Consider the following 16,317-nt stretch of genomic DNA (forward strand, 5'->3'; position numbering starts at 1 on the left):
CCAGGATACAAAACCAGGAGAAACACTCTCTGGCTCACTCTCACAAGGCTTGCAGAACCCTGACACCAAAACCAGATGAAGAGAGGTGAGTCCACACTCATCACTTCTACTCAACATCATACTGGACATTCCCCCAGAGCGGTTAGGCACACAAAAGAAGAAAAAGTGTTCATTGGAAAGGAAGAAGTAAAACTCTCTCTGTTCACAGGTGACATGGTCTTATACATGGGAAATGCTAAGGAATCCACTAAAAAACTACTGAAACTGCTAAATGAGTTCTGAAGGTTGCATGAAACAAGATCAATGTACAAGTATCAATTTCTATACACTCGTAACAAAAAACCTGAAATTAAACTTCACAACAATTCCACTTATCATATTGAAAAGAATAAAATACTTAATGAATAAATTTAACAAAATAAGTACAAAACCTGTCATCTGAAAACTACAGAACACTGTTGAAAGAAACTAAAGATCTAAATAAATGGAAAGGCACCCATGTTCAGGGGTTGGAAGACTTGATGTCGTTAAGACAGCAGTACTCCCCAAACTGACAGACTCAACAGCCCCTACAGAATCCCAGCTTCTTTGTGGAAATTGAAAAGCTGATCCTAAAATTCATATGGAATTGCAAGGGACCTAGGATTGCCAAACGATCTTTAAAAAGAACAAAACTGGAGGGTTCATACTCCCCAATTTCAAAACTTATTACCAAGTAACAGTAATCAAAACATTGGGGAACAGGTGTGAGGACAGACACGTGGATGGAATAGAACTGCCAGTCCAGAAATAAGCCCACGTATCAACAGTCAACTGACTTTTGACAAGGTTACCAAGACCACTCAATGGGGAAATAACCTCGTCAATAAATGGTGCTTGGACAACTGGATATCCACATACAAAAGAATAAAGTTGAACCCTTACCCCTCTCTGTATATAAAATTAACTCAAAATGAACCAAAGACCTAAATGTAAAAGCTGAAACTCTTAGACAAAAACATAGGTGTAAGTCTTTGACCTTGGCTCTGGCAATGGATTCTTAGAGATGACACCAAAAGAACAAGCAACAACAAACATAACTGCAAAAGCTACACAATATTCATTCAATTTAAGATTGAACTCAGTGGCAGGAGTCAGTATTCTGAGGGTGGAAAGAGGGATGCACACACTTTGTGCTGCCGACGTGCGGGCAGAAAAGCGGACCCACCCAAACAAGAACAGTGAACCCAGAGAGAAAATGAGCCGTCTGCCCCGGGATCCGCAGGGTGTGCAGAGCACCACACACGGAGCTTTGGATCTGGTGACACCACCGATCAGCTGTGTCCTGAAGACTTGTAAGAGAGCAGCACCCTACAAGATTCTAGTAAGTGTTCATTGGTAACCCCTCAACTATGAAAATAATCTTCCTGTGAAAGGTATACATGGCCCTAGTAGAAAACGATTACCTGAGTTTTTCTTTTTTTAAATTAAATATTCCTGGGTAATTACTAAAGACATGCTGGGAGGGGTACAAAAAGGCCAAGAAACAGTCGGTGACCCTGAAGGCACTTGCCGCATTCACAGGAAGAAAATCCTTTATCACACACACAAAAACATCTAAAACATTAGGAATAAAAACAGGTAACAGCAGACACAAGTCAATACACAATTAGGTGGCAGATCAGTCATACTGATACTACTTAAGATGCTCAGGTGAGGAGAGGAAGGAAAAAGACAACACAATGCTCTAAGGTGGTCCAGAGAAGGCTTCATACAGTGTTAAAGCCAATTAAATATAGACTGACAGGAACATCAGCGTGCCCGGGTGCGCACGCACACACGCACACACACACACCGCCCCCACAGAGAGCTATGTTTGTGTAAGAAAAACCACGGGCGGCCAGAGTCTGACCAGGTCAGGGAAGAGTAAATGAGTTTAGTTAGCATTCCACCCACTTGCGGTGGCAACAGAAGAACTATATTAACCTCTGACAGAAATGACTGTGGATTTGTAAATAGAAAGATTTCCCTGCTTGACTTACCATAAATAGAAAGGAGAACGAACTTGCACGAAGAGAGCTTCAGCTGTACTTTAAATCAAACACATGTCTATTTTCATATGCAGCCATAAACTAGATCCTGGACCTTTAATAGAAGCACAAAACCTAGAGCTATCTATACAACTTTAGAGGAGCGAAGGGCACGAACGTGACATCAGGAGTCCCAGTTCTGTGGAGTCGGAGGCGACTCTGCTTCCTTCCTCCTTCTCTGTACTTTCCAAGCAGGATTAAAAACAAAACAAAAAAAAAGGCGACAAATAGTTTTTGTGGGGTTTTTTTTAGGTATTGTTTTTATAATTTTTTAAAGTTATTTTAAAAGCACACGTCAGTATTCATAACCATAAGGAATATCACTGTAAGAACCGCAGGAACTGGTTACAGCAGGAAATCCCGGAAACCTGGGCCAGGTGAGAGCAGGTCAGGAGACGCACCTTCATCACACCCCTTTCTCTATCTTCTGAATTCAGTGCCACGTTTATTATCTATTTAAAAACAAACACCATTTTTCAAAAACCACAATGATGTGAAGCACAAGGGATATTTAAATGTCCCCTACTTAACCTTCACAAACTATTAATGAACGTGGAAAGAATTAGCAGCTGTGAACTCTAAATCCTTTCCCCCAGCCTTAGTGAACGTGTCAGAATCCTGGCAGGATTAACTGAAAGAATATACCGTAAGCAGATAAACAAGGGTCCTGTCAGGGAGGCTTTACACGGATCAGTGGTCCGAGGACATCCCGGGCACGCATCCCTGGCCACCCGACTGTTCACTGTGTGACCTGCCACTTCTGCCCGCAGCTCCCGAAAAACAGGCGTGGGGCACGTGGCCTCGAAGGGACCTGAGCCCCTGCAGATTCCTCGTGCGGCGACTCCTCCGCAGGTCGCTGCTCATCCTCGGTGGCTAAAATGTTCCCGGTGTGGTGACTGGATGTGGGATGCTGGTGTCCGAGTCCTCCACGATGCTTGTCCGCTATAAATACGGCCATGTCCCCTGCTCCGCCTCCTTCCTCAAAGCTAAGTCAACTGGGTGCCCGTATGTCTGAGAGGGGAGGGGACCATGAAACCCACTCTGGTGACGATAAACTAACGCAGTACAGCACTGTCTTTCACAGCACAATTAGCAGAAATAATAACGAACTTATTACACCATCAGAGAATACAGGAATACAAAAATGACCTTGTCAAAACTGATGACAGAATTCAGCTTTATGTGGCTGTGGCCCACTTAGTTAATGGGTATGGTCCTCTGCCACAGACTGGTCGTAGCAAATATGTGGCCACAAGGAAAGAAGTCACATAGCACTTGCAAAAACTTTAATTAGAAAAAAATGTTTTTAAAAATACTTAGCAGAATTAAATTTTATGGGCCAAATGTATATCCATTCAAATTAATTTAATCAGATTTCCTAGGTTGTTTTTAAACTTTGTTCCTTATACAGAGTATAAATATTAAATGCTTTAAAATTACCCTTCATTTGAAATGCTTTAAATATAAAACACACAGTTCAAGCACAAAACAATGCATTATGGTCTCAGAAATACATTTATAAAACACAATAATGAAAAATTAACAGCTTCGAATAAGTAGACAATACTAAATGAAGTCCTGCCCAACAAATGACATTTTAAACAAGAGGAAGGAAAGAACACAAGCAATGTCAGTTAGTGTTATTCTCTCAGAAGTTCTGCATGAGATTAAAAAATAAATTTTCAAACTCTAGTAGTGGTATTAAAATTAAGTTATTTTCTAGTCAGGATTAAAAATAGCACAAAGTCTTTAAAGTACTTAAGTTATTAAATAACTTTGACTTTCCAGCTGTCAATGTGACCTTTAAAATATATCAAGAGTGTAAATCACAAGTAACAAAATGCCACCTCCCACAATGTCACACATTTCTTACTACAAATCTGGTGTCATGCTGGACGGTGCTTACGTGTGAGACTGACATTTACGGGTCATGACAAATACCCAAATTCACGATTCTTACGAGAATCTGACAAAGCCCAAGAACAAACACGTTCAACCAAAAAACTAACTTGTGTTTCCTTTAAAAAACAAAAAACAATGAAAGAGTATAAATCAGATTTTTAACCTCCCAACTGAAAATCCATTTTTTAAAGTGTCAGAGCTATATTCAACTTCTTTTTCAGCTGAAAGGGTGGAGCACAATAGCCACAACTTTGTTACAGACTAAAATCCAACAGGTAATTCCAACACCACCTAAAAACGAGGAAATATAAGGTAAGAGCATGCCCGGAGTTGCGCCCACATTTCCTGCCTCTGCTACCTTATTTACAGGCAGTAAGAGCACTTCAGTTCTTTCTGAGTCCTGCTGGGCTAAGACTGCGTTCCGTGGTGCAAAATGTTCAGACTTTCTACTGATTCACAGAGCTGCCTTTATTAAGCAGGAATTAGTCAGAACAATGAACACTGATTCGAACCTCTCTTTCCTGCCAGAGAGATAGTATTTAGGAGATTAACAGATTGTAAAACCACCCTGTCTGACAATTTGTTCTTCCCTTCTCACAAAAGCACTATAAACACCAAGCAGTTTGCCCGCACCTTTCCTGCCCCTCTGACGGCTGAGAGACAGGAAGACCAGGGGCAAGATGCCTGGAAGGGTGGCCTCTTGCTCCTGGGCTCAGCAACCCAGAGAACCACCAGCAGAGCCCTCCTGGGTGGGTGTGGAAAGGGGAAGGGGCGAAGGGGAGGCAGGGGGCGTGACTGAATTGGAAATCTTTGGAACGGTCATCCCTTTGGCTTAGGAAATCACCTCCACGTTATCATAAATCGCAGCCAAAGGCCTACCGACAAGGATGTGCCCTGCACTATTCCCTACAGCAAAAAGTCCGGAAGCTAAATAAGTATCCTTCAACAGAGAGACGTGTTAAACTAGGGTACATCCAACTGAAGAACAGCTATTCAAAATCCCTTAATAAAGAAATTTCTTAAGCTGTCCTCTCAGCACAGCCAGCAGCACCACCAGTCTCCTAATCCACAGCAGTTTACTGATACGGGAGAAGCATACATAACGTAAAGTAAAAGGGGCAAAAGTGTTCCCGTGTCAGACGACCTCTATTGTATAAAAACAGATAGAAAAAAAGCTGGTATACCACAGTCTTTTTGTTAAGAGGTATCCATAGATAGTGAGACTTTTTTTTCACTGTTCTTTTATTTCTAATCATTCTACAATGACATATACTGATTTTAACATCTGAAAGAAATTATCTTTCAAAAATGAAAGTGGCTGATAGCAGTAAATGCTGCGGACAGGCTAAGCATCGTGGGCCCTGAGACGGAAGCACAGGAGTTGGGAATTAGAGGTGGTGCTTCAATAAACGGGGTATCAGACCCCAGGAACTGGGCTTGGGTTCTGGGAGCAGGCTCGGGCTGAACTCTAGCTCTGCTGCTGAACACTTCAGTGGCACTGGACAAGTTAAAGAGCTTCTCCACACGTCAGTTTCTTCACTGCAGGCCTCGTGCGGGGCTGAGACACAGGGCACTGCCCACGGGCGGCAGGCTGACGTCGCGGACAGAGTCCCCACCACACACCTCCACACACGCCAGTCCGTGCTCTTCCACTGTGTTTCCAGAACCCTCTTACCTGCCACTCTAGTAGGAAATGCCACCAGGCGGTCTAGTGGAGTTATCCATTTGCTCGGCACCACGGCCACAGGGACGGAATAATACTTCCAAATGAGCGAGACCATCAGGGTCGCCTGCAGAGACACGGCTGGTGAGTGGGAACATCCTGTCTGTCGCACAACCGACCGCTATGAAAGGTGGGGAAACGTGAAAGCAAACAACGGAAACTCTCCAAATCAACGATCTCAAGCTCTGTCGACCAACAGACACACAGGCACAGCCACCGCTCACGTGCACACGCTGTTAAATTAGCTGATAAATTAAGCAAGATCTCCCATCAGACAGGTGTCCTCTCATTGAGCATCTCCTTCAAGCAGCCAGCTTGTGCTAAACACGCCTCGTCAGCGATGTTAGCTAGCTCTCCATCCGCGCACGAGTGCCGGCGCCCACGTGCAGAGCCGAGCCCGCTAAGTCTCGAGGCGGGTGGAGAAGCGTGGCTTTCTCGTCTGTTCCCAGCAGCGTTCCTTCAGCTGTCTTTCATCCGCCTCGTGGCCTATGCCACTCAAATGAGCAGAACTGAAAGAGGGCGTCTCGCTTAACTCCTGTCCCCGGGAAACCTACCTCGAATCAAAGTGACAGTGCCTCAGGATCAACGCACTCAAATCTACCCAAGCAGCCTGCGCAGTGGGGGGCTGGGCCCGCATCCTTCACCCCAGCAGAGATCACACCAGCACGAACCTCAGCGATCACTTAAACCAGCCGCTGAAGTCTACACGCAGCAGACACGGGACCTTAGAGGACGCAGCAGCAGGAAGAGTCCCACAGGAAAGGATACAAGGAGAAATCCCCCGGCTAAGAAAGTTGGGGCTCGGTGATACTGGACTTCAGTGACTGGCGTGTCCCCCATCTGGAGCGTGGACACTCATGTACGCGTCCGCACCCCATGTGACAAGAGGCGGCCCAAGTCACTGAAAACACCATGTCTAAATAAGCTTCCTCACTTGGTCGCCCAGGCTCCCAACACTGCACTGAAATAAAGATGATATGAAAAGACTCCAGAGAAGCTCGTTTGCTAAAAAAATCCAATATTTAACAACTCTAAACGAGAAAGGCTAAAGAGACTAAAAGGAAGAAAGACTTTTTCTTTTTTAGTTTAACTTATAAATTCAGAGTGTTGAGAGTTGGCATGCCTGCAGGACCATTCAACCCCACGGCTGGAAGTGGAAAAGCCTGAATTCCCAGGCCTGGTTTCTGGGGCCACACAGTTCTGGAGGACAGTCCATTATCAACTTTAACGGCTGCAGGTGACACAACAGGACACTTACTTGCAATATGTAGAAAGCAACGCTTATCACCCATTTTATCTTGGCCAGCTGAGCTGTCCGTGCTTTCACTGAAAGGAAAACCAGGATGATGATCATATTAGTCCTCAAAAATGAAGACAATATTCAAGTACACAGAAGTGTTATTTCCTCTCATAAAATATTTTCTAACTATGTATGTGCTCAATATACCTAGAAAATATAAAATAGAATTTCTTAAAAGTCACCCGCTATGCTATTATTTAAAGTAGAATCACACACAGACTATGAGATATGAGGCTTTAATCTTTAAAAATCTTAAAACTATTCATCTATATCAGAGATCCTTTTTACAATGCAGTTACCAACAGGACTAACTTTTCTTCCCGATGTCCCAGTCTACATGGCACACTAATCTGCAGGTGGGAGGCTAGTCTGTCTCAGCCTGGGCAGGCCCTGCTGTATGTTTCCACAGCCATGCACACTCTCGGCACACGGGCCGTCCAACAAAAGTGCTCTCCATCCCCAGAGACTGTTAGGAACGGTGGCAAACATAAAGTTGGATAAGACCTGATCCCTACCCTGAAGTCTACACTCAGACAAGGACACCGCCAGGCATTTTTTAGAGAGTGCTCACAAAAGCCCCTAGGAATCCACTATGGGATTTTTCTAGGCTTCTCTCAGAAAAGTGTTGATTTTGAAAATGTCAACCTACAGAGAATGAAGAAAATCTAAGAGGATGTTAGATGTTTCTCCATTTAGAAAGCAAATGTTCACCAGCAACTAAGGAGAAAGTAATCATTATTACTGGGTCCCTTCTAGACAACTTAAAACTTCCTATCAACACTGAGAACACTCAAGAATCAAAGCAGATATGCTATGAATCTTTCCATAAAGAATTCTCTATTAATCAGCCCTTAAGAAGCTTTCCATGCCACAAGTGTTTCCATGCCATGAGTTTTGAGCTTATCCGTCATCTTGTTGATCTTTCTCTCCAGCCTGGCGTATCTGGCGAACTCATCCATCATGTTGACAGTGGAGAGCTCCTGCTTCATGTCCTGGATCTCTGCCCGCATCTGGGACTCCTGCTCTGCATCTTTCTGCAGCACCCTGGACATCTGGGGGAGTAAACAGCTGGGATTGGTGCCTTTCCATGTGGGGTACACCTTCCCCTCACCTCCTCCACCATGCTACCCCGCTGCTCCTTCCTGCTGGGCAAGCTGCCCTTTACCTCCAGAGCCAGGCTCTGCTGCCTCGTCCTGGTCCTGGTCCTGGTCCTGGTCCTTGTCCTACCCACAGCAACCACAAAAACAAGAACTCCCTCCCAGGCGAGTCTCTACTCAGCTATGTTTTTCCTTTCGCATGTATGTCCATGCATGGCTCCCGTACACACGTATCCTTCACTTTAGGTGTAAAATTGTGATTATAAAGTGAAAACCGATGCCATTCTCAGAGCTGCATTCAGGTGACAAGGACCGTACATTCTCTTCCCTTCAGGATGGCAGATGTCAGGGATGAGTTGGTGGTGCAGTGGGGAGGGTATTCCCGCAGAGGGGCTGCCTGGGACGAGAGTCAGGGTAGAGGGGAGGAAGGCACCCAGCAGAACACTCTGTCAGAGCCCAGAGGGGCAGCGGGCATCCATACTGCGGAGGAGGTAGTGGAGGTGGCAGATCAGTTACAAAGAACTGAGTAAGTCAAGTAAACACACTGAGGAAAAGGGGAGCCAGTGCTCTCGCTGTCAGAAAAGGGAGCTTGGAAATAAGGATCGGGAGAGAACTAGAGTGAGCCCTGTGGTGCCGGGTTAGAATAGGAAACATGGGGTGAACTCGCTGTTTTCCACAGATACACAGAGGAAACAACAGGCATAAATGTTTGTGAAGTGGCACTTCTGACAGCAAGGCCCCACATGGGAGACAGCCGGCCCAGGCGCCCTCCCCAGGTGTAGCGGACTCGGACCCGAGTGTGAAGGTCACCGCCGCGCAGTCCCCAGATGCATCCCCCATGCACCCACCCACACACAACACCTGCCATAACACTACCTGTGGCAGGGCTCCAGATGGCAGTGGCTGCCAGGTGGCGCTCGACAAACCATGGGGACAGGTGTGGGTCCCAGGAGAGCAAGGAGACCACAAGAGCGCACTGGTGCGGGGAGGTCCACTGGCAGCCTCATGGGGACTGAAAATTCCTCAGGCACCTGCCCCTAATGATGAGTGTACATGCCCAAATCAATGCCCACAGTACCTGATGAGATGCAATGAGAACACAGCATCCTGTATGTGACATCCCCACCAGACATCGGACAGAGATGCCCACGGAACGTCATTCAGCAAAATCACTGCCCTCTGATACTCGGAAATGTCAGCCCATGCAAGCCAAGGAAAAACCCAGACTCCTTCTAGACTGAAGAGACTTGACAAACATGTACAACGCACAGTACTGACTGCGGTCCTTCTGCTCCAGAGGACGTCGCTGGGAGGAGAAACCCTGATCCAGATAGCAGGAATGTACCTGACGGCTGTACTGCGGGCAAGGCCCCTGCTTAGACACTGAAGTATCAGAGAAAGAGGGCGCTCAGACTGACAACTTACTCACAAACGGCTCAGGAAACAAAACCAGTTCTTTGTATTGTATGCGTAACTTTTCTGCACATTTGCCTTTGTTTCAAAAATTTTTTAATATATTAATAAAAAAGATGAAAGAGGATAATATATTTAAGTGTACTGGCACATAGCAAGTGAGTCTGTCAACTGACAGTTATTATTGTCAACAATAAGTGAGCCTGTCCCTCTAGCTCCCGGTCCCCTCAGCCTGGTGCACAGTAGGGCGACTTTGCAGTTCCAGCTGGGGAGCCCCTCCTGCGGGTCTCCTAGGCCAGTCCAGGGACTGCGCAACGAGGCCCTTTGGTCTCCAGAGGGCGCCTGCGCAGTAGTACGGTGTGTTCACCACTGTGCCACTTCCTGCAGGCCCCAAGCCTGGAGTAGGGGGTCTTCAAACTCGGCTCTGCCTTCTCCCCTTTGTCCTGGACTGACCACAACCCAACATTCTAACTAAAGGACATAAACTCCAACCTGATCCACCCTGAGAAGAAAATAGGAATGAGGCAAATTATCCTTAAAAATCAGAGAATGATCTTAATGAGCAAGGACTCTACAGATGCTGCTTAAACTTTGTAAATCAAGAAACAGGTGGGGAAAGGACATTTGGAGGTGACAGAGATATTATCCTGTTTTGATGGTTGTCTTACTGATTATGTGTGCCAGAACTCATCAAACTGCCCACCTACGAGAAGCGCATTTTGTTGAATATAAATTACACATCAGTAAGCCTGACTTTTAAAACTAGGATTTAAAAAGAAATAGAGGGGCAAACACATAAGCACTACAGAGAAAATAGGCTATGCTTCACAATTTTTTTTTTAACAAATTGAAGGCCTGGAGCAATCCTACATTGACCAAGTTTATCCGCACCGTTTTTCCAACAGTATTTGCTCACTTCTTGTCTGTTACATTCTGATAATTCTCATACTATTTCAAACTTTTTCATTATTATTATATTTGTTACAGTGATCTGTGATTAGTGATCTTTGATGTTACTACTGTAGCTTGCTGAGGGCTCAGACGGTTAGCATTTTTTTTAGCAATGAAGTATTTTTTAATTAAGGTAGGTACACTGGGTTTTTAGACATAACGCTATCGTACACTTAACAGATCACAGTATAGTGTAAACGTGAATTTTATATGCACTGGCAAACCGAAAAGTGTGTAACTCGCTTTACTGTGATACTCACTTTACTGCAGTGGTCTGGAACTGAACCCTCAGTATCTCCAAGGTACACTGTACATAAAACAATTAAAAACTGGTTAAAACTGGTTACTCAGGAGTGGAAGGTGAACGAAGGTGGGATAATAAACTTGAAGGCAACCGAAAAGATCTATAGTTAAAATCAGGCAATTGTGCTCTGGGGTGGGGGTGGGGGATTGCATTAAGAGGTATGAAAAAAACTTTGAAAAGTGTTTGCCAGTAGGTACCAACATTAATCCAAGAGCTCTTTATAAATGACCATTAAAATATACCAGAATTACTAACTGAATTGTAAGATTTAATAAGATTTGAATGTAAATGTATTCTTAATACTAATTTTTAAAACAAAAATAAATCTCTGAAGTTTTATGTACTCAAAAGTGTATTAAATCTCCCGCTTTACAGGAAAAGATAAGCTGTATGGGGTATAGCTTTTCAAGGACCTGGAGATGGGTTCACAAAGAACTCTAAAGCAGTAAGTTTTTTAAAATTCTTATCAAAATGATGGGCTGGTTGGAGAATCTAGAGAGAAAACAAGGGCAGAACCAATCCTTTTGTAACTCTTGTCCCCAGATGCTGGCTGTTTGGTGTGAGCTCACAGCATCCCCCTCAGGATCCTGTCCAAGTTCGACATTCTCGTTGCCAACAAAATGCCAGGACTTGAACTTGGGGTCACACTGGGGAGGTTTAAATCCTCATTCCACCACTCACTGGCTGGAATTCGCTGGACCAGACCCATGTGAACATTGTGCAGGACACTTACAGCTCGAAGGCTCGTCCCTCTTGGAAAACGGCAAGGGCCCCTGGCAATGACACGCTCAGGTGTGTCCCTAACACCGGGGGCCGACTCCTTACCCCGGGAAGGGGCCAAGGCCCCTGCCAAGCTGCAGACCCAGAACAAGCCCACATGTCACCCGTGGCCAGGGCCACCAAGTCAGACCCCCTCCTCGCGGCACTGATCTCCCACACGTGGAAGACCCCATCAGCCAGGCCCCACTTGCTCGTGAGTACTCAACCCCCATCGCCCCCTCTTGTCATCTCCTCAACTAATACTTGGGGCCCATCCTCATGCCTGGTCCACAGCAAGAACTCCCTAGACGACGTGCTCCCTGGAAACGGGGAGGGTCTCAGGAAGACCCGCAGTGGCAGGTCCTGCAGTGTCCACCCCTCACCTCAGTGACCCAGGCCCCTAGAGGGAAAGGGAGGCGGCCACTTTTCAGAGCAGAAAACTAAGAGTAATTTTGAAGTCAAATATAAAAGTGGTGGTCAGCCACACAAATCACTCCCAGAACGGAAGCCTGCGCGGTGCCCGTGTGCAAAGACCGTAACACGCTGGTCTGTGAGGGAGGGGCCGTTGGCGCTTGCGCAGTGCACATGGCTCGCCGGGGCCTTCAGGCCGCCCTCCTGCCCGTTGGTCCTGGGGCGCCTGCGACGGGTTGGCTCTCCCGGACCCTCACCCCTCCTCCACCACGCCAAGCCTAGGGCGCCTGCGCAGTGCACGCGGCTCGCCCTCCAGCGCATAGGTTTTGGGGCGCCTGCGCAGGGGACGTGGCTCACTAGGACCCTCCTCTCGCCCTTTGCCACGCCAGATCTGGGGGTACCTGCGCAGCACAGTGCTACCCAGGGTCGTTTTTGTCCCTTCCTCCCACGCCTTTGGCTGTAGAAAAGTCCTGGATCGCATACATGAACCAAGCTTTCTCATCCATGTGTCCTGTGACCAGCTTGAAGGGGAAAAAATAAAGAACTCTCAGGAAAATTCTAATCAAGTGAACACTAAGGACTGGGTGTCCGTATCCACGCCCCAACACCGCACCCCAGTATTCGGCTGAGATCCCAACCCAGGTCCTTGTAGCGCTTTGCTGAAGTGAGGACTTCTTATACTTGAGAGATCTCCTCAAGGGCCTGCCTGACTAGTGGGGTGGCGCGCCCCTCCCCTGCTTCTGGCTGGGGGGAAGGTTACGGCTGAAGTACCGGCATGGCACATTCCCAGGCAAACTGCTTATCCGGAGTCTCCCCTTGCATCCTCACATCAGAGCTCCTGACGGGGCGGCCTCCAGTGGCCGTGCAGGGGCAGCAATTCACGCTACACGGGACCGGTGCGTTCCCTACAGCTTTTCACTGACCCTCAGCACAAACCCAGTGACCAGGGGGAACAGATCTCTTTATTACTTTTCCGGTTTGAAGGCCAACAACAGGGACTGTACTCGGTTAGAATAATGCTATGCTTTTGAACCTGGCTAACAACTCTGACCAAACCGTGTTACAACCAAGGGGAAGCAGGTTTAGGAAGCTAACTGGTTTGAGGTTGGAGAGGCCGTACAGCCTGTAGGATGCGGCACAGGCCGGACACAGGTCTAAGGGCGAACCCAGTGCTCTTTCACCTAAATGACAGCCACCCTGATAGGTACGAGCCTCGTGCATGTGCAGGCTGCAGTAGTAGCTTCTTAGGAGAGTGTGCTGGAGCGCAGGTTTGCTGTAGCCTTGGCAAAGGAGCCAGAGATGATGACAGGTCTTATTTATAGCCGCTGCCATACCGCAAACACACTCCTCCTTCCCCCTCCGCTTATGAGAAATTAGCAACAATTCATAGAGGAATACAAAACCAACACAGCCTCTTTGAACAATTGAGACTAGCTGCGCATGTGGTTCCAATATCAGGTGAAATGGGGTTGGTAGGAAGAATGGAGGTGACGTTGCAAGAAAGATGGGCAGGCAACCCACAGAATGGAAGAAAATATTTGCAAATCATATAGCTGATAAGGCGTTAACATCCAGACTATATAAAGAATTCCTAACTCAGCCACAAAAACACAGCCCCTCACATTCAATGTGGGCCCCCAGAGGGCACCCTTCCCCTAGGGACAGCTCCTGAAGCCCCATTAAAAAGTGGGCCAAGGACCCAAAAAGACATTTTTCAAAATATAGATAGTTGCATATGAAATGAAGTTCAACATCACCAATCATTAGGAAAATACAAGTCAAAACCACAATGAGATGCCACTTGCATCCATTAGGATGGCTATTATCAAAAAAAATCTAAAAAAACAAGTGTTGGAGAATGAGAAATTGGGGCTCTTGCGCATTGTTGATGAGGATGTAAAATGATGCAGCCACTCCAGCAAACAGTATGGCAGTTTCACAAAAACATTAAAAATAGAATTACCATATGATCCAGCAATTCCACTTCTGGGTATTTACCCAAAGAACTGAAAGCAGAGACTCGAATAAATACTTGTACATCAACATTCTAGCATCATTACTCACAATAGTCAAAAGGTGGAAACAACCTAAATGGCCATCAAAAGATGAATGGACAGACAAAATGTGGTATATACACACAATGGATTTTTCAGCTTCAAAAAGGGGAAATCCTAACACAGGCTACAAACCCTAAGGACATTATGCTGAATGAAATAAGCAAGATATAAAAGAACAAATATTATATGATTTCATTTATATGAGGTGCCTGGAGTAGTCAACTTCATAAAGACAGAGTAGAATAGTAGCTGCCAGGCTCTGGGGGAAGGAGGAACTGGGAGTCAGTGTTCAATGTGGACAGAGTTTCAGTTGAGGAAGATAAAAAAGTTCTGGAAATGGATGGTGGTGATGATTGCACAACAATGTGAATGTACTCAATGCCACTGAGCTATATATACACCTAAAAATGGTTAAAATGGTTACTTTTATTATGTATATTTTACCACAATTTTTTTTTAATAAGAAGACAGGTGGGCAAGGGCTTGCTCTTCAGGAGTCTTTTATGCCATGCTAAATGCTTGGGACATCATCTTAAAGACAAAGTAAAATAAGGAAAGAATCTGAAGAGGGGGGGATAGCATTAAGAGAGAATGCCTTATGCCTCAGGAGAACCTGAGTGGTAAGGTCCTAGAACAGAGTTTTTACACAAAACAGGCACTCAATGGATACCAACAGGGTGAAACATAAAGTAGAAATCCTGCCTAGTCTTAAATACCCCACCACCACTACTTTATACCAGGAAAGAAAAGCGGCAGAACTGAGTTCCAAGGACACTGCTACATGTACACCCCATCTTTGAAGTCTCCGAGTCAGTCCTTCACTGCCACAGTGGGCATACAGAGGGCGCCCTTCCCCAGGGATCAGCCCCCTATGTTCCCCCTACACACCTCCCATCAAATTTGCCACCAAAACCCCCATTCATGCTCCAAAAAGCAGGGCAGACCGAGGAGAATCACAAACGGAGAATCACAAACCAAGGATCAAATCTCCACCCCAACAGTCACTACTAGCTTGATGACTTAGCACAACTACTAGACTGAGTCAGACACCTCCTCCGAGAGGTGACGAAGATGAGACGACAGCCACTGCAGCTGTGGCAACTGGACACGAGGTAAAGTACTCATGATGGGCAAAGCGCCCGTCGCTCCTTCAGGTACAGGAAACATCACAAAGCACTGACTCTGTCTACACTGTCAGTCACCCCACCCCACCCCCCAAGAATGGGGGCCCGTGCACTTGAGATGCGTCCGTCCTCCAGGACATGGCACAGCTAACACCGCATGCGAGGGAGCCCTGGCCCCGTCCTGCCCCAGGCACTGGCCCCCAGCAGCCCAAGGCTGCTCGATGCCCCCAGGGACCAGGGGAAACGGAAGTGAGCGCGGCTGGCAGGGCACTGGGAACTTCAGCCTGGGGAGGGTTGCCACGTGAAAACGTGGCCGAGTGTTGCCAGGTATTTCTTTTCTTCTCCCCAATAATCCAGAAATCCGGATTTGAGAGTAAAACTTTACAGCTGTTAGACGCTAGCAACTACCTCAAAAATACCTTAAAAAACAGAACGGCCCAACCAAGAGGCCTCCGCAGGCCGAATCCGGCCCTCAACAGGCCAGTTTGAGACCCTTATCTGTGTCCACATCAGGCTCGCCAGGGACTGAGGCGGAGAGCCCACCGGCCCCTGAAGGGCCAAGCAGCCACTTACGAAGGAGGAGAAGGACGGGAGGAGGATCCTGAGTACATTGCACCCAAACACGAAGCTGAGCACCAGCAGCCACGCCCAGCGGTCGGCCTCAGCCGCGCTCATCTCGCAAGCTGACGGCGGCGCCGGCTCAGCTAAAGCAGCTCCATGGGGCCCACGCCGACGGCCGCGCCTGCGCAGTGAGCCCAGCGCCCGCAAAGGCAGGCCGCCGCGCCTGCGCTTTACGCCGCACTCGGGGAGGCGGGGCCGGCTTCTCCTCCAGATCCTGCTTAACTGCAGCCTCCCCCTTGGCCTTCCCGGCTTCCGTAGCCTCCCGCTGCGCCCCCATCACCCAGGCTGAACCTGCTTTATAAAATTTGGTGTTTGCGCTGCTACCGTCTCTCGAGCTTTGTTGTATGTGCAAACCAGTTGTGTTATTATGTAGTTAATATGTCCTTTAAACTGATTCACCTTTATTCCTAAATAAATATTTATTTTTAAGTAAACCTTTCTATAAATAGAAAACTACCGTAATTGTAGTAGCAAGTAACCATAAAAAGAAAAACGTTTCGTAGGTAGTTGTTAGTAAGTAGTTAGGGTTTACATTTCAAAACTAAACACTGTAATAAATATAAGAAATTTACAAAACTGCATACCC

The 16,317-nt window shown here is 46.7% G+C and overlaps 1 protein-coding gene across 4 annotated transcripts; it reads right to left on the reverse strand.

Moving 5' to 3' along the window:
- Window positions 1-2,297: 2,297 nt before the first annotated feature.
- On the reverse strand, window positions 2,298-15,871 carry GET1 (guided entry of tail-anchored proteins factor 1). Of its 4 annotated transcripts, XM_032463803.1 has the most exons (7): window positions 15,684-15,825; window positions 10,716-10,762; window positions 8,160-9,128; window positions 7,881-8,046; window positions 6,953-7,020; window positions 5,647-5,761; window positions 2,298-4,262 (listed from the first exon to the last, which is right to left on the reverse strand). In XM_032463803.1, the coding sequence occupies exons 4-7, from the start codon at window positions 8,044-8,046 to the stop codon at window positions 4,189-4,191; spliced, it is 423 nt and encodes a 140-aa protein (XP_032319694.1). In that variant the 5' UTR covers window positions 8,160-9,128; window positions 10,716-10,762; window positions 15,684-15,825; the 3' UTR covers window positions 2,298-4,188. The 4 variants fall into 4 exon arrangements, with proteins under 4 accessions (XP_032319694.1, XP_032319586.1, XP_006187118.1 ...); XM_032463695.1 differs by lacking the exon at window positions 8,160-9,128; XM_006187056.3 differs by lacking the exons at window positions 8,160-9,128; window positions 10,716-10,762 and having other exon boundaries at window positions 15,684-15,871.
- Window positions 15,872-16,317: the final 446 nt, after the last annotated feature.

Source organism: Camelus ferus, chromosome 1 (assembly GCF_009834535.1).
Source record: "Camelus ferus isolate YT-003-E chromosome 1, BCGSAC_Cfer_1.0, whole genome shotgun sequence".
NCBI lineage: Eukaryota > Metazoa > Chordata > Mammalia > Artiodactyla > Camelidae > Camelus > Camelus ferus.

What these genes read in the sequence shown, in the direction of transcription:
- GET1 (XM_006187056.3), bottom strand. Translation starts at nt 15,785, where the DNA reads ATGAGCGCGGCTGAGGCCGACCGCTGGGCGTGGCTGCTGGTGCTCAGC. An exon ending in TTGCTTTCTACATATTGCAA is followed by an intron (nt 5,762 to 6,952) that starts GTAAGTGTCCTG and finishes GTGTCTCTGCAG; the next exon opens with GCGACCCTGATGGTCTCGCT. An exon ending in ATTTCCTACTAGAGTGGCAG is followed by an intron (nt 4,263 to 5,646) that starts GTAAGAGGGTTC and finishes CCTCGTTTTTAG; the next exon opens with GTGGTGTTGGAATTACCTGT.